Source organism: Eschrichtius robustus, chromosome 8 (assembly GCF_028021215.1).
Source record: "Eschrichtius robustus isolate mEscRob2 chromosome 8, mEscRob2.pri, whole genome shotgun sequence".
Taxonomy (NCBI): domain Eukaryota; kingdom Metazoa; phylum Chordata; class Mammalia; order Artiodactyla; family Eschrichtiidae; genus Eschrichtius; species Eschrichtius robustus.
Window position 1 is genome coordinate 21,816,840 of NC_090831.1, and position 22,111 is coordinate 21,838,950.

Here is a 22,111-nt window from a genome sequence, read left to right on the forward strand (position 1 = left end):
TTGCGTCTCCTTCCCTCCCCCGCTCCCTAGCCCACCCCTCTAGGTGGTCACAGAGCACTGAGCTGATCTCCCTGTGCTATGTGGCTGCTTCCCACTAGCTATCTATTTTACATTTGGTAGTGTATATATGTCCATGCCACTCGCTCACTTCGTCCCAGCTTCCCCTTCCCCCTCCCCGTGTCCTCAAGTCCATTCTCTAGTAGGTCTGTCTTTATTCCCGTCCTGCCCCTAGGTTCTTCATGACCTTTTATTTTTTTTTTTTAGATTCCATATATATGTGTTAGCATACGGTATTTGTTTTTCTCTTTCGGACTTACTTCACTCTGTATGACAGACTCTAGGTCCATCCACCTCACTACAAATAACTCAATTTTATGGCTGAGTAATATTCCATTGTATATATATGCCATATCTTCTTTATCCATTCATCTGTCGATGGATACTTAGGTTGCTTTCATGTCCTGGCAATTGTAAATAAAGCTGCAGTGAACATTGTGGTACATGACTCTTTTTGAATTATGGTTTTCTCAGGGTATATGCCCAGTAGTGGGATTGCTGGGTCATATGGTAGTTCTATTTTTAGCTTTTTAAGGAACCTCCATACTGTTCTCTATAGTGGCTGTATCAATTTACATTCCCACCAACAGTGCAAGAGGGTTCCCTTTTCTGCACACCCTCTCCAGCATTTATTGTTTGTAGATTTTTTGATGATGGCCATTCTGACTGCACACCAGTCTTTTTTTTATGCAGCCTTGAAGTTCATTTTTCCTTTCTCAGCCGTGTTTTTGTTTTTCCTCTTAACCTTTGTGTTCTGAGACTGTCCTCATTCTGTGTTGGAATTCTACGTGCCATGTACTGTTCTAAGTGCGTTTCACAGACACTCATTTAATACTTAACAACAACCCAGTGAAGAATGGGTACTATTATTATGCCTAGCTTATAGACACAGGACCTGAAGGACCCAAGGGCCCAAAGCCACACAGTCACCAAGGGTAGCAGAGTCCAGGTCGAGCCCAGGCAGTCTGACCTCGAGCCACATGCGTCACACCTCTGGGACGCTGCCTCCCATCACAGCAGCCCGCAGCGCAAAATGCCCAGCGCTCCTGAGCGCTTGCAGCCTAAAAGAAGAGGCCGCTCACATTCCATCACTCTAACAAAGCAACGATTTTAGTTTGGTGGTACCCTTTCAGTCTCTTTAATGTCTTTTATTTTTTTAAAAAACACAATCATAATCCTGAATGATTATTTAAATATGTTGTATCAACAAACGCTAAGTAAAAGATAATATCTTTTTAAGTAAATGAAAATACAATAAAAATGAAAGACTTCTATTTAGGTAAAGTTGTTTTTTTTTAAACCAGGGTATATCTTATATACATAAGAGGGAGTGAACTTGTAGTTATCTTCTAAGGCTCTCTAGTTTACCTAGAGGAGAACACTTTCTTCTAAAGTGGTCAGAAATTGCAATTGCTTATTAGAGTGATAATTAATCAGTACCATTCATTGTAACCACTGTGCATTGTGCTTTTTTGATATTGTTGCTTTCTAGTATTTGAAGGCAAACAAGTTTGCAGTGTAACTAGTTCACATATTGTGGCTGAAATTCACTTACTGGCTTGCCTAAATTAAATAGGGTTACGGTTAGGGAACACAGCTTAGATCAGGCATGAAAAAGAGGTATTTTCAGTTCCAAACCGAAGTTTAACATTATTAGTGTTTATAAGGATTGAACACTGAACACTCTCCTAGTAAATCTGAGTTTAAAAAGTGACTTAGGGACTTCCCTGGTGGTCCAGTGGTTAAGACTCTGCACTCCCAATGCAGGGGGCCTGGGTTCGAACCCTGGTCAGGGAACTAGATCCCGCATGCCGCAACTAAGAGCCTGCATGCCACAACAACAACGACAAAAAAAGAGCCTGCGTGCTGCAGCTAAAAATCCCGCATGCCGCAACTAAAGATCCTGCATGCGGCAACAAAGATCCCGTGTGCCACAACTAAGACCAGGTGCGGCCTAAATAAATAAATATTAAAAATAAAAAGTGACTTAATCTGTTCCAAGTTACGTAGCCAGTGACAAAGCCGTGATATGACCCTAATGACCCTCAGCAGTCTGCTAGTGCTTTTAGAAACCCCTGTGCTTCCATCTCCTTGCATGTTGAGTAGGGTATAGTGCTCTGAGTTATGTCCTTATTCTCTGTCCCACCTTCATCTCCTGAAGAGTAGAAAGAATCATTTGCAGTCAGACTGGGTTTTATATAACTACGTAAGTTTTTCACTTCAGTCACATACCTTTTAAGTATCTCAACTATGTATTCTCAGCTCCATCCCTACTTCTTGCTTCTATCATGCCCTTATGTCTTTTACCTTCTGTCCATTTACCTTTTAAATTACAAATCCAAACCAGCCTCTTAGGTTCTAAATTTTCCTAATTATCATTGCCTTCAAGATAAAAAGCCAAGTTTTCAGTCAGTCTCTTATTGAATTTCTCCCCAATTTTAACCAGACTAAATTAGCTCTTCACTCTTTCTTAAACATTCTATGCCTTTTTTTGTAACCTATATGCTTTTGGGGTAACTCTCTTTGCCTGGGTAGCCCTTTTTTCCTTCTACGTACTCGGTCAACTACTTATTCTCTCAGAGTTACGTTAACTCTGAGAGTTAGTCATCAGAATTCCTTCGTAAACCTCCAGTTTAATTACATATCTTTCCTATCTATCATACTCTATTAGTCTACTCAGGCTACTATAACAAAATACTACAGACTGGGGGACTTAAACAACAGAAATTTATTTTCTCACAGTTCTGGAGACTGGAGGTCCAAGATCAGGGTGCTGTCAGGATTGGTGTCTGTTGGAGGTTTCTTTTACTGACTTGTAGACGGCCACTTTCTTGCCGTATCCTCACGTGGCCTTTCTTCTGTGCATGAGCTGGGAGAGATTTCTGGTATCTCTTTTCTCTTATAGGGACACTGGTCCTTTTGGATTAAGGCCCTACCCTTATGATTTCATTCAACCTTTATTACATCATATAGGCCCTATCTGTTAAGATAGTCACATCGGGGGTCAGGACTTCAACATTTGGAATGGAGGTGGGGGGGGGCACAATTCAGTCCATCACAGGTGTTTTAATTATTTCTTTCTCTGTCCCCCGTTTCCTCTAAACTGAGGAGGGTGTCTGTGATCTTACCAAGAATGCCTTCAGATTTGTGTGTCTAGTTTTCACTGCAGTATTAAGGTGTGTACTTTAGAGATCGTGTCGGCTGTTACCCTGTTCCAAGGACTTATTTCTGAATGGCATGGTTAGCCAGGGGCAAACAATAAACTATAGTCTGAAAGAGCTTGTCTGGAGTAACTTTTAGACTCGTTTAAATTTAGGCAAGTTATCTGGCAAGGAACGACGTTAGAGCAATTTTTAAAGTTTTGAGGAAGTGACTGTCAGATCTATAATTAAATGTATTTTCTTTCCCTTTTTGTAGTTGCCGCAGTGGTATTATTCTGTTCCGCTTCTAGCCCACATAGCATACCTCTGACTGAAGTGATTGGGCCGATATGGCTGATGCTGCTTCTGGGAACTGTGCACTGCCAGATTGTCTCAACGAGAACACCCAAACCTCCGCTAAGTGCAGGAGGTAAAAGAAGAAGGTACTGTCTGTTTAAAAGTGGAGTTTCTGTAGGTTTTTGTAATTTGAATCCAGGCTTGTTCTTGACCTGAATCAACTGTCATCTTGTAAAGCTGCTTTTTCAAATACAGCAGTGAGCTTCAGAATCAGCTGCTGCATGATTTAGTTTCTGTTACTTGTTGCTTCAGAGCCATTTGGAGGCCCCATACCTGTTTTTGTTTTTGTTTTCTTTCTTGAAGCTCATTGCTGAGGCACTTAATATCAACGTAGGGAATACACGTTAACTGGCATTGCTAACAATTCCCACTGTTTACAGAATCTTGTACTTTGGCAAAAACAAAAGTCAGGGAAATTTTTCAGCTAAATTCCATTTATTAAATGTCATTTGAAGCTGTTTAATGTTGCCCCTTGACCAAGTAAGCATAGCAAGTCTTACTGGCCACTTAGCACGATGGAGTTATGTTTTAAGGGTCTTCGGGAGCAAGTCCTCTTTTGAATATTGTTGCTAAGAGATGGCGACATTGGCAGTTTTGGGATATTGAGATTTAAGCCCTCTTTATTTTGAAAATAATAATACCTCATTAGATAAATAGCACTGCTGATCACACAGATTACAGTTCTCTCCAATTTAAATTTTCTTCTTTCTTCATCTGCCAACAGGTGGCATTCACATAGGGAAGGACTGCTTTTGTAAATATCTGTCCAATGCTGTCCTCACAGCCTAATGTCCACTGACCTGTCAGTATGAGCAAGGAACAGTACCTTAACATTTATAGAAATTGGTCTTGAATATATACTTAATATTTGGCATAACTTTTATCCAGCAATCTGAATTTTACTATGTATTAAAGGTCCTGTGTTTATGTTTACCAAACTTTTAAATGTACTACCGAGAAAGTGGTTGTTAAAATTTTAAAGCTACCTTCCACTCTTAATCTTTTCTAATGAAGGAAATTAAGAAAAGCAGCCCATTTGGAAGTACATAGGGAAGGAGATGGTTCTAGTACCACAGATAACACACAGGAGGGAGCAGTTCAGAGCCACGGTACAAGCACCGCTTACAGCGTTGGCGCTGTCTTCAGAGATCTCTGGCATGCTGCTTTCTTTTTATCAGGGTTTGTATTTATTCAAGACTTCATATGGCAGAAATGCACTATCCCTTTTCTGGCACTCGAGTCTCAGGTAATGAGTACTAATGACTAAATGTGACAGCCCTATTGTGGATTTTATTTTGATAAGTTATAATGCTGTAGGTAATGAAAAAATAGAGACCATAAAGTTTACTTTGATATACATGTAAATACATCTATATGAGAATGAATATATACCATCAAAGTATATTCAGTTAGGATTTTTTGATTTTAGTTTCTTTTGTGATTTCTCAAGCACTATTTTATTTCTATTAAATTGGGTATTTTATTTTTATCGGCACTTTTAGGTAAAATTGGCTTTATTAATATGGCGTGTGAGTTGTATGACTTTTTTTTAGCCTCAATTATCTAAAATAAAACATATAGGTATTGTTATTTGAAAGAATAAAATATATACTATAATATGAAATTCTGTTTTTCTACTTTGGGTTTTTTGTTTAGTTTGTACCATAATAAAAATTTACCAAAACTGATGAAAGTTGCTAAGTTAATAAATCAAGAAAAGGGATACTGCAAGTAACTTATTTACGGTCACTTTTGTTAACGTCTCTACTAATATCATTGTTTTATCAGTTTGTGATTGTGCTCTTATGATCAAGTTTATCATGCATTATACAATTAAGCAGTTTTATCATGGCATATTCTTATTGATTGTAATTTTGGGGGAAATTTTCCCTAATTTTAATATTGACAGTTTGCAGTAATGTCGCATTAAGTTGATTCTCTGACTTTTTCGGCCACTTAGTCTTCTTCCAGAGAAGATACAGGTTTGGTTTTGTTTTTTGCTTTTTGTGGGGTTTTTTTGGCCGCACTGTGCTGGCACGTGGGATCTTCGTTCCCCAACCAGAGATCGTACCTGCACCCCCTGCATTGGAAGCACAGAGTCTTAACTACTGGACGGCCAGGGAAATCCCTGTTTTGTTTTGTTTTTAACTTGGGTTGGATTCTGTCTCTCTCTCTCTCTCTCTCTCTGTTAGTCTTTTTAAAAAATGTATATAAATAACTCTACTTTCTGACAGTAAAGATATGATAGTTTTATCACTGCAGAGTCAATTTCTTAAACATTTCTCAAGACTTTCTGTTAAGCAATTACAAATAGCATAGTGGATATGTTTTGCTTTGGGGGGATCATTTAGTTGTTTTCGTTGTCTGAAACTGGTGTTGTAGTATTCAGAATCCTCCTAAATTAATAGGTTGGTGCCTTTAGAATTCTACCATGTTTCTCTAGTCAAATGAGTTTCAGACTTTACTTTTCCTCTTTTGGGGCTGTAGCATGACCTTGACTACTAGTAGTTGATATTATAATGGCTAAATCCCTTTGGTTTTATTCCCTTTAATCATGACAACTATAATCTAAATGTTTTTAAAGATGCAGTATTTTCAGCTGTCTCATTCGGGACCTAGTTTGCCAGCATATGAATGAGACTGTTTTAAATATTGGGTACAAAAAGTTCTTAAGAAAAATGTTAGTTTTAGAAGTTCTAAACTGAGTTCTGGAATCTTGATGATGTCTTGGTGTTTCAGGCTTTGATAAACCAGAAAGGGCTTAAACTGAAATATCAACTGAGACTTAAAATTGTTTCTGGTGATAACAGGTTGAAAAGCTGGATACTTCCATTAAGGTATCTGAATTAGCATAACTGATGAGAAAATAAATGCATAACCACACAAATATCTAAGCTTTGTATTTGGTGACTTGATGGTCTTTTAGATGTTAGAATGAAAACTACTATTTTTAACATCCTGTATTTATATGTTAGAAAGGCCCTACTTATTATCATCTCTAAGTACATTTCATTCTCAAGATAAAACTATTCTTTTTAAAATAAGGCATAGTATTTCTTATTTGAAAAAAATTGGGAATTATTGTAAAAGAATTCTACAAACCTAAGAAAACTAAGGCAAACAAAGTATCGATTAGAAAAGATGTAGAAATCAACCGTATTTCCTAAGGATTTAGCACTTTAATATCAGTTAATTGTCTTAAATTAGCATAATTATAGTTGCTACCAGAAAGATTAAATAGGAAGAATTACATCTAGATTGTGGGGCTTCCCTGGTGGTTAAGAATCCGCCTGCCAATGCAGGGGACACAGGTTCACGCCCTGGTCTGGGAAGATCGCACATGCCACGGAGCAACTAAGCCCATGCACCACAACCACTGAGCCTGCACTCTAGAGCCCTCGAGACACAACTACTGAAGCCCACGGCGCCTAGAGCCCGTGCTCTGCAACAAGAGAAGCCACCGCAGTGAGAAGCCCGTGCACCGCAATGAAGAGTAGCCCTCGCTCGTGCAACTAGAGAAAGCCCACGCACAGCAACGAAGACCCAGCACAGCCAAAAATAAATAAATAAATTTTTAAAAGAGTAGATTTTACAGCTCTTCAGCATAATACCTATTTCAAAATTCAGATGGATCCTAAGTACTCTTTCATGTCGTTTAAGATTCATTTGATGATCACAATATCATTAAAACAAAGTCAGTAGAAATTATGCTCTTTTTTGAGTAGAAAAAGTAACATATAAATTGACTTAGTGAATTAGAGACAGATATCAGAATAAAACCAGGTTACTTGTTAATTCCTATGCGTGACTGACCTACCTTGAAGATTCTGTTCTGTTTAGCTTCCATATTTGCTGTTTTTAACACGAAAGTGAAAATTAGATTCAATAAATTGATTTTCTTCACAGAATGGAGTATACTGCATAATATAAGTTAAAATGGTATGCAGTCCCATCAGAAATTTTTGATATAGGGATTAAAATTTGGTTTTTACTGACTGTAGTTTAAAAAGTTCAGTCATTTAAGCTATAGACTGGGTGAAGGTCTATTGGATGTCTTCCACAGACAAGGATGAAGACCGTGTAAATGCCAGTGTATCCCAGATTTTTAAGAATATCTTATGGCCACAACTAGATAACTTATTAAATTTGCTAGAGTCACTGTATTTTAGAGTTGGACTGGTCCTAGAAAAATTACAGGTACTATAAATAAACCCAATTTGGTACACACCTCTCAAACTTATGTGTGGTAGAGGATACCTAGAGAAACATAGGGTCCCAAAAGTCTTTGAAGGGCTATGTTAGCATGTAATCAAGGTGTATGCATAGCTCCAGATAGCAGTGATGGTTATATGTAGGCCCCTGTGTCAGTTTCTTATATCTGAGATTTTATGCATTCTGTTTCTCTAACCTCCTCTCCTCCTTGATTCCTAGCCTTGTGCAAATGAGAGCAAGGCCAGAAATTTCATACTATGTTCTAGAACAAGAGTTATCTGCTACTGTTAACTTCCCCCTAGCAACTCTAATGTCCTTTAATACTGAAAGGATGATCTTCAGTTGGCTCAATTTGTATACCTCTGAATATTTTTGAGAGCACCAACAAATACTTCCAACGTTTTTTCCATGGCAGGACAGAGTATCATGAGTGTTCTTGATTACCTGGCTAGGTTTTTTAATATAGAAACGCAGTGGTTTTCGTGTTTGACACAATACATTTGATACTTTATAAGCTAGTAAGTTTTTAAAAGTTGTGTTAACTTTTTGGCTAAAGTTTTTATGTGAAAAAATTCAGTTTTATGATTTACTTATGGTGTAGATTGTACATTTATTTGCATTTTTTTAGAAAAGAATGAAATTGTCTCTCACTATATCTCACAAAGGAACTAGGGTAATTATACTACATGTAAAGTCATGTCCTCCTAAGAGTATTTTTGACATAGAGCTAATCTTCTTGAATGTCAAGCATAATACTTTAAAGAAAATTTTACACAGGTCATGCCATCCAAAGATTCAAGTGTTAATTAGTTATTAGCTAGTTATAAAACTCTAAGCCATGACCATGGCAGTGAAATTGCACATTGTATCTTTGCAAATGCTCTTTGTTCCGAATCCAATGCAGCAGTATATAAATGCTGAACCACTATGTTGTACACCTGAAACTAATATAATATTGTATATCAACTCTAATTCAATTTAAAAAAATCCAAATGCAGGAAATACTGCTTCTATCATGGAATACGTAAAATCAGTGTAGACTTGTGTGTCTCCATTTTCAACATACTACTAACCTCACTGCCCAGATGCCTGTGACTCACAGTGTTTGGGTTGGTCTAAGAAACTATTGTTAACTCTGGTTTTATTAAGTGAGTGTGTTATATGCATAAAGTGTAGCTGTCAGAAGGTAAGATCTTTCTGTGAATAATACTAAAAAGCACCATTTCTTTCTATATTGTAGGACAATAATTCCTAACCAGCTTCTTTCTATCCTGCTTTTGTTTTTGATAGGGAATGATGATTTAGAATCATGTGTTTATTTTAAAATCAAAGTGCTGTTAATATTGAATCACTATGCTGTAAAAAAAAAAAAAAAAAAAATACAATTACAAAAAAAAATGCAATTACAAAAAAAAAACCCCACTAAATTCTCCCCTGAGAAGGAGGAAATTCTATTAACTGATCCCCTGCCCCCCCAAAAAAAAGAAAGGAAAATAATCAAAATACTTAGCTCACTTCAGTTTATTTTTTTTACATATTTTTAAGTTCACTTAAATAGAAGTCACTTCCCTTTAAAAAAATATACTCTAAGTAGAATTTCACAATATATATATATTTAAAAAATAAATCTCTCACTCCCACTGTCTTTCCCTAATAATTTTACCCCCTTTTGTAAGGGAATGGGAAGAATTACTTAAACATGTGAGTCTTGGTAACCTATGTTCCTTTTGAGAAATTAATATAATTCTGTGAAGTTCTTACTTTCAGCAATTAATGACAATATGAATGATATAGCAATCAGTGGTAAAACTAAACCTTGCCTGGAGCAGTCACAATTTTTGACCCTCTAACCTGCTTTATTGGAACTTAACTCTCCTACATTTTCTCCTGTCAGCATGTCCCTGATGCTCAGATCTAAAGTAATCAGTTTGTACTTTTAAAAATATATAATTTTATTTTGAAACAATTTCAAACTTACAGAAATGTTGAGAGAACAGTGCAAAGAACTCCCATGTATCTTTCCCCCAGAGACCCAGTTCAGTTCTGTTAATTGTCCCTATTAATATCCTTTACAGCACACCAGGGGTCATGTCTTGTCTCCATTGTGGGACAGACTTCAGTCTTTCCTCAAGTTTCATGTTTTTCACAGTTTTGAAGATACAGGGCAGTCACTTTGTAGAATGTCTATTAATTTGGGTTTGTGCAGGTGGTTTTCTGGATCTAGCTCCAAGTGACTTGTGAGAGCTGAATATGTGTATCTTTTCCCAATGCTGTCTTCAGCGTTGTCAGTTGGTACTTGAAATTGGCCGTGGTAGGATTATTTACACCATGGAAATAAGGGAACACTATAAACAAGAGCTTTTTACCCCTGGATAGCTGGTTGTTCAATATTTAGCAGCATACCACTGAGTTAGTAGTGTGATATTTCTTCATAATTAAACTCAGTTATGCATTTTTGGCAGCAATATCATTGCATCCTGTCAGGTGGCAAACTATGTAGATTTGTTCCCTTGTTAGTGATATTTATATGAATCACTCGATTAAGATAGTGTCTGCTATATTTCTCCATGGTAAATTTATTTATTTTTTCCTTTATAATCAACAAATGTCCTATGTGGAGATACATTAACTATAAAAATAACCTATTTCTCATCCCACCTTCACCTTCTGGTTTTAGCATCCATTGATGATTCTTGCTTGAATTATTATTATGGTGGTTGCCAAATGGTAATCTTTCTAACTCTGTCATTCCTTCTACATTTATTACTTGGCATTCTACTTTACGGAAGAGCTTTCCCTTAATTATTTACTTATGGATTTCTATTTATTTTAATTTGTTGCTGTCATTATTTATTTTGATATTAGATTGGCTTCAATTTGTCCAGGGGAGCCCCTTTGAGCAGTTTCTTTGTCTTTTTGGCATGTCCTTATCATTCTCTGAACCCTTCCTTACTTTCCGGCACAACAAAATGTTTCCAGCTTCAACTTGTACTTCCTCTGCCTCAGGCCTGGAATGAGTCACTTCTTCAAGGAGAGTGGTATATAGAAACCAGGATCTGAATGCTGGATAGGCTCATTGCTATTGTGGTGTTGCTACCCTGGGGCCTTCTCAGTGGACAGAGCTAGAAAGTGTGTGTGTGTGTGTGTGTGTGTGTGTGTGTGTGTGTGTCCTTTTACATTTATATTTATTTCTTTCGATATAAGCCATGAATTTGCAGTGGTAGTTCCAATTCAGATACAATACCGCAGAGTTCATTTTATCTTTTCTCCTCTCTATATCTTCCTTCTCTATCACTGAAAAATCTGGTTCCTATTGTCCTCAATATACTTATTCAATTAATCTTCTGTATGTATCCCATCTCCCAACCCCTCTGGGCTGTACCTGGCCCCCTGCCCTAAAATTGCCTTCAAATGAGTTGCCATTACTGGCTGTTGTTGGGCTGCTCCTGCTGTTCCATTCCAACAATGCTTTTGCAAGTGCTGTTATTACCAGCCACTGCCAAGCTGCCTCGATTTGTATTTTGAGCCGCTTTGTAAACTCTGAGGTTGGTACTTACATTTAGTGTTTTCTTTGTTATTTCAGCTTGGTTTGCAAGTTATCTGCACTTAGCAGAAGAGAAGTATCAGATAGCTACGGTAGCTTAGTAACTTGCTGTTCATATCTTCTGATAGTGTTACTTGTACTTCGAGGAGATACTGGCAGAGAGAAACAACCCAGAGAAGATTGGAAGGAGGCAGAGATAAGGAAGAGAGGAAGTAGGGAGGAAGTAGGAGATGGCCGAAAGGTATATGGAACGAGTGCTACTAGTACTCTTTCCCCTGGCTTAACATGGTCTTTACTCTGTCCTGGTAAGGAAAGAATACATTCCCCTTAGAAAAATTCTTAAAGCAGCCGTTATTACTGAGTCAAAGCCCTTTTCAGTAGGCCCGTATCTTTTGACCCTCTAGGGTTCTAGTGGCCCTCTGGTTCACTCTGCAAGTTGACAGCTACTTTTTTTTTGCTTTGACCATTGGCTTCTAGGCCTGTGTTATCAACTGCCTACTGATCTTTCTCAGGATGTTCCCAGGCACTTCAGGTCCAACATTCTTTCTTCCCAAATAAGTTTCTCTTCTTGCATATCCTGGCTGATTAATGGTTCTGTTCTATCAACTTTTCAGTCTTCCTTCACCTTATTCACTGCCTTCCCCCTCCCTTTCCAGCCCAGTACAGTTTCCATGAAGCTTCATAAATACCTTTCCAGCACACACTTTCACTGTCTTTGAGTTTTTCACATTTTTAAGATATCAAGTAACTTCACTTCCCTTGGTCCTTTTCCACATCTACATATTGCACAATATTCAAGGGAGAGGTAAAGGGAACAGTTAATAACTGGCATTTCTGTCTCTTCTCTAGGCAGAGAAGGTCACAGGTTTCCTCTGCACCTTTTATTTTCTCTTTTGCCCTTTCTCCTCTCTACTGTAATTCATTTTCCTCCCTCCCTCTGCCACTCTTAAATGATCTCTGTTCTATGGCTCATTCCCTTAGTCTCTGCATGCCTCTTAGGGTAATATAGAAAGAAAAGGGTCAGAAGATTAGACTTTTGAGTCTTGCAGCTCTGCTGAGGTGTGTTCTTCATGACCAGAAAGCATCAGAGCTCTGTAGAGCATACGGGAGGTATGGCCTGTCTGTCCCCTTTAGTAGTCTTGCAGGAGAAGGTCAGGAAGGAAAGGGGCCTGTTTGTACGAGACAGAAATTGTCTAGGCTTTGATGAGTGTGTTAAGAAGAAATCCTAACAGGCAGTTTCTCAGAGAGAGGGTGTTATGGAGGTAGTGTGGGGGATATGATTAACCTCATAGTCAGAAGGTCTGTGTTCTCATGTCAGCTTTGCCTCTAACTGGCTGTGTGACCTTAAATAAGTCGCCTAGACCTCTTTATATTTCTGATGCTTTGTTTCCAAAATGAATATTTAGCGTAGATGAATTCTAAGGTCCTGCACCGTTCTGATAGATTCCAATAGAACTGAGTAACTGTAGTGTTAAAGATAACATTTTTCCCCCATTTGAAAGTCCTTTTGTTTTTTGACCTGCCTGAAGGCAATATACTAGTTTTATTTTTCCTGTCTTGCAAAACTGATACTTTGGAGAAAATTCAAGGGAATTTATTTAATTATAATTAAATACAATTGCTCTTTAGTAATGTTTTATGACAGACTTAATCTGCATTGAGCACATTTGAATTTTATGTGGGATTTACATTATGTTTCTACTAATATTTCTTTTAGATAGCCATTCTTTCACCCACTGCAGTCCCTGAAGAGGACTCTTCAAGCATTTGCCTATTAATCAAATGGTTTATTATTTTCCATGTTATATTTTTTGTATTGAGAAAAACTTAATACCTATAAATGAAGAACCTCAATTGTAGTCTTTTAGGTACTTGTAAGCTACATGATTACTAACATTTTTTCTAGAGCATTTCAGTGGGTGAAAGAGGTTACTTCTTTTTCTTTGTGTTCTTTGTTTTTACTTCTTCCATTATGTAGAATCTTGTACAAAATTTTCCCTTTTTTCATGTGCTTTTGTGTTACAAAAGGTCCTGTGTCTCCATTGTATATTAAAATGGATTTATCAGAGATATTTATGTATCCATACTAATGGTAAAGTATTTGGGTAAAGGAGAGTATTAAAACTAAGTTAAACCACTAATTGCAACTTAATAATTACTGAGGTAGTTCTTAAAAAAATAAGACCTTAAAAATATATTATTAACCATAATAAAATCGGCAAAATTTTGATCCTAGATTTTGCTCAAAGACCAGGTGATTTTTTTTTAATCATGTTTTTAATAAGTTTATTTATTTATTTATTTTGGCTGCGTTGGGTCTTCGTTGCTGCGCGCGGGCTTTCTCTAGTTGCGGCAAGCGGAGGCTACTCTTCGTTGTGGTGCGCCGGCTCCTTGTTGCGGTGGCTTCTCTTGTTGCAGAGCACGGGCTCTAGGGGCATGGGCTTCAGTAGTTGTGGCACGTGGGCTCAGTAGTTGTGGTTCGCGGGCTCTAGAGCGCAGGCTCAGTAGTTGTGGCGCATGGGCTTAGTTGCTCCACGGCATGTGGGATCTTCCCGGACCAGGGCTCGAACCCGTGTCCCCTGCATTGGCAGGCAGATTCTTAACCACTGCGCCACCAGGGAAGTCCAGACCAGGTGATTTTGACCAAGAATTGTTTGGTAAGTTAGGGCATGTCTCTTAGAATTGCTATTTGTAAGACCTTAAAACTTATAAAATAAGCTGAAGTAGGACATTGGTTTACATGTTTATTTTTTATGATAGATATTATATCTCTGAATTATTTATTGTAAAAATAAGGTAGTGATTAAAATGCTGAGAAATAACTACCAGATTTAATTATTAACAGATCATAATTTCTGCTGGTAACCTATCCAAAATAAGCTAAGTCCACATAACATGCTTCACATATTTTCCTTTTTAGATCAAAGAAAGCAAAGAATTCAATTGATAAATCAACTGAGACTGACAATGGCTATGTATCCCTTGATGGGAAAAAGACTGTTAAAAGCAGCGAAGATGGAGTACAAAGCCATGAACCTCAGTGTGAAACTCTTCGACCAGAAGAGGCAACCTGGAACACAGGAACACTGAGGAACATTCCCAGCAAAGTAAGTGTGATTTTTAAAAGTAATTTGTGTGATTTTATATTAGTTAATGGGAAGTGACTTAGACATAGTAGTTGCCCTTGAGTGTATGTATTTTCTCCGGAATTTATTCTGTGAGCCTTTACAAATCACACTGATGAAGCTGAAAATCAGATAAAGTAGTGTGAATAAACCTGATTTCCAGTATAACTTGGCACCTTCTGAATTGATTGACGGCTCCAGTTGTTTTGAAATGTTAAAGCACTTTATAATTTATAGTTGATATTTGTTAAACGTTACTTTTTATTTCCCCATTTCTGTGTGTGTGTAAGAATTTATTTCAAATGGAACATCTAAATTATTCTAGACACTGAACTAGGACCCTGGTTTTCCATTAATGTTCTCTATAAGAAAATAGTACCTTATTTTTCCTACCTTTGTTACCTTTGGTGTCAGCACATTTGTTTTGTTTTTAATTTGCAAAAAATTCTTACTGAGGAAATATTTGTTAAGGATAACAATTGTTTGTTTACTTTTCCAGAAGAAACCCTGCGTTTATTGTAACAAAGCTTAATGTAATATCTTCTTTCTCTTTGTCTCCCTGAAGTTTTTTGGTTAAATAATCTATTCTTTTTTTTTTTTTAATTTTATTTATTTGTTTGTTTGTTCTTAATTTTTGGCTGTGTTGGGTCTTTGTTGCTGCGCATGGGCTTTCTCTAGTTGAGGCAAGCAGGGGCTACTCTTCTTTGCGGGGGGCGGGCTTCTCATTGTGGCTTCTCTTGTTGCAGAGCACGGGCTCTAGAGCGCAGGCTCAGTAGTTGTGGCGCATGGGCTTAGCTGCTCCGTGGCATGCGGGATCTTCCCGGGCCAGGGATCGGACTCGTGTCCCCTGCGATGGCAGGCGGATTCTTAACCACTGCGCCACCAGGGAAGCCCAAATAATTTATTCTTTAAAAGCCGTTACAGTAAAAAAAATATATATATATATATGGTCAAATTAAAAGATGTTACCTTTGTTACATTTAGGAACGTAAGCATGAACATGCGTGTTGAGGAAAGTGCAGGAAGAAAAGAGGATTCTCTATTTTGAGTGAAGTATGTGTTATTGCTTGACAGTACATGTATTTTCAGTACCTGTAGCTATATAATAAATAGCATGGGGCAGCAATGCATCAGAGTCCCTTACTCTGATTTTAGATTTTTGAGGCATTTAATTCTCTGGTAATGTGAGCCTCACATCGCTAGCATCAGTCAACAAATAAATTAAGTTTTCAGTCATGCAGTTTTCAAACACATTTCCAGGTATGTATTACCTACTAACGTCATATAAGAGGAACATGAAAGTATCAGTAAAATATCTGCTCTGGAGTCTCTCAGTTTCAGAACTTCTGGAATCTGGTTATCTCTAAAAAATCAATATTTACATGGTGTTGTCTGCCTGATATGTGTTTCATCCAGCTACCAATCACCTCCTCATTGCCTCATAACCCATTATTAAATCAGTGCTGGTCTTAAGATTGATAGCATTTTCGGTTTGTGAGAATAATGTAATTCATTTTAGGTCTCTCAAGCTTCCTTCAAAGGGTCTCTGTTCTGCTTTTATACTATTTTACGTTCTCAATTTTGTAAGCCATTTCAAATCCTTTTGTGAACAGAAACGTTGTAGAACAATATTTGACAAATGACTATTGAGTTACTTTAGTCACTGATTTAAGACATTTTTTAGAAAATCAGGTAGTACTAATCAGTTACTCTGAGATCTTTAGAGGTATTTGAAAGTATATGTATGTACAATTTAAAATTTTGCAGTTTTAAAGCTGCAAGTTTAGTCAGAAATTACCAACAACTCTCTTTTTATACTCCTAACTTAGGATACCCAAAGGACAGTAACAAACGTCTCTGATGAAGTCTCCAGTGAAGAAGGTCCAGAAACAGGATACCCATTGCGCCGTCATGCAGACAGGACTTCTGAGAGCATTCTTCGGAATAGAAAGTCACACCATTATAAGAAACACTACCCTAATGAGGTATATACTTTAGCCTTGCATCTGTACATATATATCTATTTTGTATGTTTTTAATTTACAACTTTTTTCAACAAATTTATGATTATTGAAATAACAGATATTTCCCATCAGTCTCGATATCTTACTGTTACATGATCTGGACTTACAGAGGAGCAGTTTTAGATTAATGTATTTCATACATGATAAATAGCCACACACTTGTATTCATTTTGTGTGTTATCTCTGAAGACTCATACATTGAGTTTGTTGTTTCCTTTTAAAGAAGATCCTGGAGAGACAATCTGTGAACTCCTATGTTAGTCTTTTCCACGATTTGAAAGGCTTTATAACTTCTAGATTGTAGCAAACTTATTATTCTAAGTGACTTCCTTCATGTTACTGTCACCAGTTAAGTCGCCCAGCCTATAAAATTCAATTCCTTTTTCTTCTTTGATTCTGTTTTTCTTTATTAATGTCTGTTTTTCTCCAAACCCTTTTCCAACTTTATCACATCTCTTGAAGTTATTATATCTCTTGAAATATTTAAATAGAAAAAAAAATTTCGTTCAATTGTATTTTCACATTTTATTCTAAGGACAATACATTGTCTTGCTTGAAGGCACATGAATTACTTTTTACGTCACTTTTTGATAAACATTACCTTCTACTCTTTTTGTACTGTATTAGAATATATATATTTTTTATTGATGATTTAGGGTCAAACTTGCGAAAAATCTAATGCTGTGCTGGAATATGAATAGCTTGAGAGTTTTAAGATTAGAAGAGTTACTTGTTCTTTGTACACTCTTCTTTGTGGTTTTATCTCTAGTTAATCTTTCTACGTGACTCTGGCTGTTTCTTCTCTCAGTGGCTGCCATTAGAAAGACACTAATGCCAGTATGTCTACTCATTGCCTCTTCATCCACATTATCTGATGTACCGTTTAGTGTTCCTAAGCCAGTTAACCATGCTCGTGAAATTCAAAGTCTTATTCCATGCACAGGTAGAAGTCTGTTGGTCCTGGAAAGAATTCAGGACCTCCTATAGAAGGAGGTCTCCACTCTCCTATAGAATAAATTACTTCGCTTCAGAGGTACTTTTCTCTCCCCTAATCTTTACTTTTCTTGGTTTGCAGCTATATTTTGAAATATTGAGATTCTTGAAGGGCAGAACATTATTCTACTAATCTTAACTTTTTAAATAAATGTTGCTTAAAATCTTCCAGATTCCAAGCTAAGTAAGGCTGATAATTAGCTAGTAGGCATTGGTTGTTTTAAATCTTTTTAAAAGTGGTATAAAAGATTACATAAAAATAAAATCTGGTCTTCAAATTCTTCATCTGTGAAGTGAGGAACTTTAGACTAGAAAATATTTAAAAAGCTGTATTTCAGTTCCAAATTTTTTTACTCTCAAGTCAAACCACCTTCAAAGTTGCTCTTATTTTTTATTGAAAAAGCAAAACACAACCTCCTTTGAATAAGTAAAATTCAGACAGAGGATTTGTAGCGTTGTTTTGCATCTATATGTATTTATTACTATACTCTTCAAGTTACTGGTGATACTGTTTTCTTTTAGGGTGAGGCACAAAGAAATCATTTGGGGAAGCACTTTTTGCAGGGGTAAGACTGGTGGGCCTCACTTTAAGAGTACTGGTCAGGGACCCAGCCATTTGTTGTAAGCCTCCCAGATGTCGGCATCTATAGATACACTTTTTAGGGGCATTTAGTTTTTCAGGAAGAATCATCCAATCTTCTGGTGGAATGGGGGTGGTAGATATTATACCATGCTGTCATGGTGTTTGGCACCAAGGGGGTTGGGGATGAGGTAGTGATCTTGCCATTCAGTGTGTTGGACTTTCACCTAACCCTCCTCCCTCTCACTCCTCAACCCCCAAACCCTACCCCCACCCTGGTTTCTTGCCTTTTTCTACTATCTACTATATCTGATTGGCTTCTTCCAGTCTCTTGTTGGGAAGATGGTGGTTGAATTACTTGGTTATCTGAGATATAGGAGGTGTCCTGGGGAACCGGTAGCTCTGTTTAAGCATTTGTCCTGTTTCCTAGCTCTGTCTTGCTTTGTTTAACTCTGCAGGTATCTTTCAATTTTTATTCCCTATTGTGGATTAGCCTTTCATCTGATGAAGGCAGCATTTGATGGGAAGCATAGTGAAGAAACCATGGGCCTGGAGTCAGACTACTTAAGTGACTTTGGAAAAATTATTTAACTTAACCTGAGTCTCAGTTTCTGCCTCTGTACAGTGGGGAGGGAAGGAGACTGGCCTCATCAGATTGTTAAGTTTAAATAAGATTATGCATAATTGCCAGGCACAAAGCATTTATGTTATAAATGCTTATTCCCTTCATCTATTTCAGTTCAAATAAATAAACTTTCTTAATATGATTGTATCCTCAGTTTTAGCTGTCTGTCTAAAGATTTGAAATAAGCAGAACAAATTGTATTAAATGAGCTATTAACTTGAGCTATTTTCTTCAGTTCTAAAATTTCCTATTTTTTAGCTTAATTCAGCAATTTGTAGTGAAATTTAAAGTGGCCACTAACTACTTAAATACTGCAGATAAAATTCTGTTTGAAATGTAAACAATTATAGGCAATAATGTTTAGATTTTACATTTGTAAAATGGTCCACTTATTAATCAGTATTTGACAAAATACATTTATAAAGAATTATAGATATTTCTTTATCCCTGAAATCACCCATTAGTTTCACTTAAACAGTCATCAGGCCTTTAATCCTATTACTTATTTCTGTATCTGATTGACAAGTCTGCATCAGAAATTAGTTATAGATAATAAGCTAGTTTTATCAAAAATTTTGGATTAGCAATTACTGATTACTTAATACAGTCTGTGTCTTGCTATCTAATGAAAACTGTTGTGATGAAAACTGCTTATGCTTCAAATATTCTGGTTGACATTAGTGAATCGGAAGTATTTTTGGAGTGCTTTTCATGAAAGAAAGCTGACTAATTTTTACCCTTTTCTCTTTCTGTATTATTTTTCTTTCTTTTTTCATTTTCCTGCTCAACTCTTTTGGAAAATTTTTACTTCTCCCTCAAACAACCCTCCTCCCACAAATACTCTATCAGTACACTAAATATATATTTAGTATCTCACTCTAATATCAATAAGTTAATTATCAATAATATATCTCATTCATTTAAGACATTTTGTTACCTGTGCTAATGATGGCAAAAAAAAGTAGTGTTTGGTTTCTGTCTTTCCTAGACTTATAGTGTATTTGAGAGTTAGGATTTATTTGAGAATATGAAATACATGAACATCTAACACAGACAATATTACAGATGCCAGACAACAATGCAAAATTTATCATCAAATGAATATAAATAATAATAACTCGCTTCAGGGACAAAGTAATTGTTCTAAATAGAGAGTACCTTTAACATTTGTCGAGCGCCTTTGCACTAGGTTTGTATTAAAAGCTACAGTGCTCATTTAAGTTTTAATATCTATTTTAAGGTAGGTAGTTTTATTCCCCATTGGTAGGTGGCTAAACTAAGACTCAGAAACAAGGTAAGACAGCTGGAAAGGGGTAGAGATGGTATTTTCCTGACACTTTGTTGAGTAGGCTTTAAAGGAGAGTAGGATTACAGTAAGAGGTAGGAACATGATCAGAGGCTAGAGTGGCAAAGAGCAAGCTGTGTTTAGAGGCTAAGACGTAGCCCAGTGTCACTGGAGGAGAAGTGGAGAACAGGGTCCGAAGTAGCACATTTGAAGACAAGCATGCTGGGTGAAGGAATGTGAACTTTATGCAGGAGAGCAGTGGGAAGCCACAGAAAGATTTTTGTCTGAGGAATGAAAGAATAGCTTCACTGTGGGAAGGTTAATCTGGAAAGAGGGGAAGACCTTTCAGATAGGGGTCAGGCAGGAAGGTCTTAGAGCAAACAAGGTGTGAATGATGAAGTCTGAACTGTGGTGATAACATGGGAAATAGAGAGGGGTAAATAGAAAATATTTTAAAGTAGAATTGACAAAATCTTAGTGACAGAGGATAGCTAAAAACAAATCCAAAAATTTCAGCATACTTGACTACATAAGGATGGCTATTACCATTCTTTATTTAGGAAAGGTTATTTGGAATTAATTTAAATTAAAGTGTAGTCAAAGGTATTTATTTTGTACATTAAAAACTCTTAGGAAAAAAGTAAATTGGTCAGAAATTATTTAACTTGTGCCTTTTAGTTTTTCACTTTTTTACAATAGATTAAGAAACATGAGTTGGCAGTTATCTTCCTGATATAGATTATTTGTTAATTTTATATCAATTTATTGAACTTCTGTTTGAAAAACAAAAACAGTAGATACATGAAATCTATTGTTGCTATAAAAGAAAAAAAAACTAAGAAAAGAACTCCATTAAACACATCGGTTAAAGTGGGTTAACATTCGCTGACTATGCAGTCCATATGGATTTAGACTAGCCTCTGCATTCTGAACTTTGTATAAACTTTAAGAGAAAACAGGCACAACCTTTGCCTGCAAAATAACACTTGAGCTGAGATGTGAAATCAGATTTTGATGAGGAAATTTTGTTTCTCCTTAAAAAATATTATGTATTTTAATGCTTTGCTATTTATTTCACTGTCATTTGACGGTGTGTGTGTTGTTTTAGCAAAAAGTAGCAATATATGTTTCTGATAGAATCCTTTGAGTTGGAAAGGGTACATAAATTGTATTAATGTCAAAGAATATCTTGATTTCAGGATGCCCCTAAATCGGGTACTAGTTGCAGCTCTCGCTGTTCAAGTTCCAGACAGGATTCTGAGAGCACAAGGCCAGAATCTGAAACAGAAGATGTATTATGGGAAGACTTGTTACATTGTGCAGAATGCCGATCATCTTGTACCAGTGAGACAGATGTGGAAAATCCTCAAATTAATCCATGTGTGAAAAAAGAATATAGAGACGACCCTTTTCATCAGGTTGGTTTACAGTGTTGGATTATGTGGGGCTGTAAGTCCAGCTCCTTTGAATGTATGTACAGATTTTACAGAGGTGAAGAAAAAACTTACAATTAAAATAATGTTCCTATATTATTTTTATTTTCATGTGAGCTGCGGTCTCGCTTCACTGGAACATAGAATCTCAATATTTGTGTGATGATTGTGTCACTCACCTTGCAAACATATATTCCTGAGACACTGTCAGTAAATAGAGTTTTGTAAGTCAAATTGTACTTTAGATGCATTAGTCCTTTTCTCACTCAGCATACTTCACGGTCAGATTCATCTATACCTGTGGCCTTAACTCCACCTATAAGATTATAATTCACAAATTCACACCTCATGAGTATCAGATTTGTATCTCCAAGTGCCTATAGTAATGCTATCCAACAGAAGTATAATGAGAGTTACATATGTAATTCAAAATTTTCTGGTAGTCTCATTTAAAAACATTTAAAAAGGTGGAATTAATTTAAGTATGTTTTGTTTAACCCAGTATATTCAAAATATTATTTCAACCTGTAACTAGTATGAGAAATATTAATGAAATATGTTACATTTTTTAATACTTTCTTCAATATCTGTTGTGAACACTTACAGCACATCTCATTTGGACTAGCCACATTTCAAGTAATCAATAGCCACATGTGGGTAGGATACCATATTGGACAGCACAGGTCTATAGGATATCTTCATTTGAATGTCCCACCAGTACTTCATATTTACCAAA

The 22,111-nt window shown here is 36.6% G+C and overlaps 1 protein-coding gene and 1 non-coding gene across 4 annotated transcripts in view; both read left to right on the plus strand.

Moving 5' to 3' along the window:
- The window catches only part of PHTF2 (putative homeodomain transcription factor 2), a 125,506-nt gene that overhangs the window by 79,620 nt on the left and 23,775 nt on the right, over positions 1-22,111 (plus strand). Inside the window, exons 6-10 of one of the 3 annotated variants that reach the window (XM_068550446.1) lie at positions 3,475-3,640; positions 4,569-4,733; positions 14,231-14,417; positions 16,265-16,420; positions 21,142-21,360. In XM_068550446.1, the coding sequence (XP_068406547.1) occupies positions 3,475-3,640; positions 4,569-4,733; positions 14,231-14,417; positions 16,265-16,420; positions 21,142-21,360 (893 nt within the window). The remainder of the gene's footprint in view (positions 1-3,474; positions 3,641-4,568; positions 4,734-14,230; positions 14,418-16,264; positions 16,421-21,141; positions 21,361-22,111) is intronic. The other 2 variants (XM_068550448.1, XM_068550447.1) reach the window with 2 other exon arrangements.
- On the plus strand, positions 1,782-1,854 carry TRNAG-CCC (transfer RNA glycine (anticodon CCC)). Its single transcript has one exon. It is a non-coding gene; the product is annotated as a tRNA-Gly (tRNA).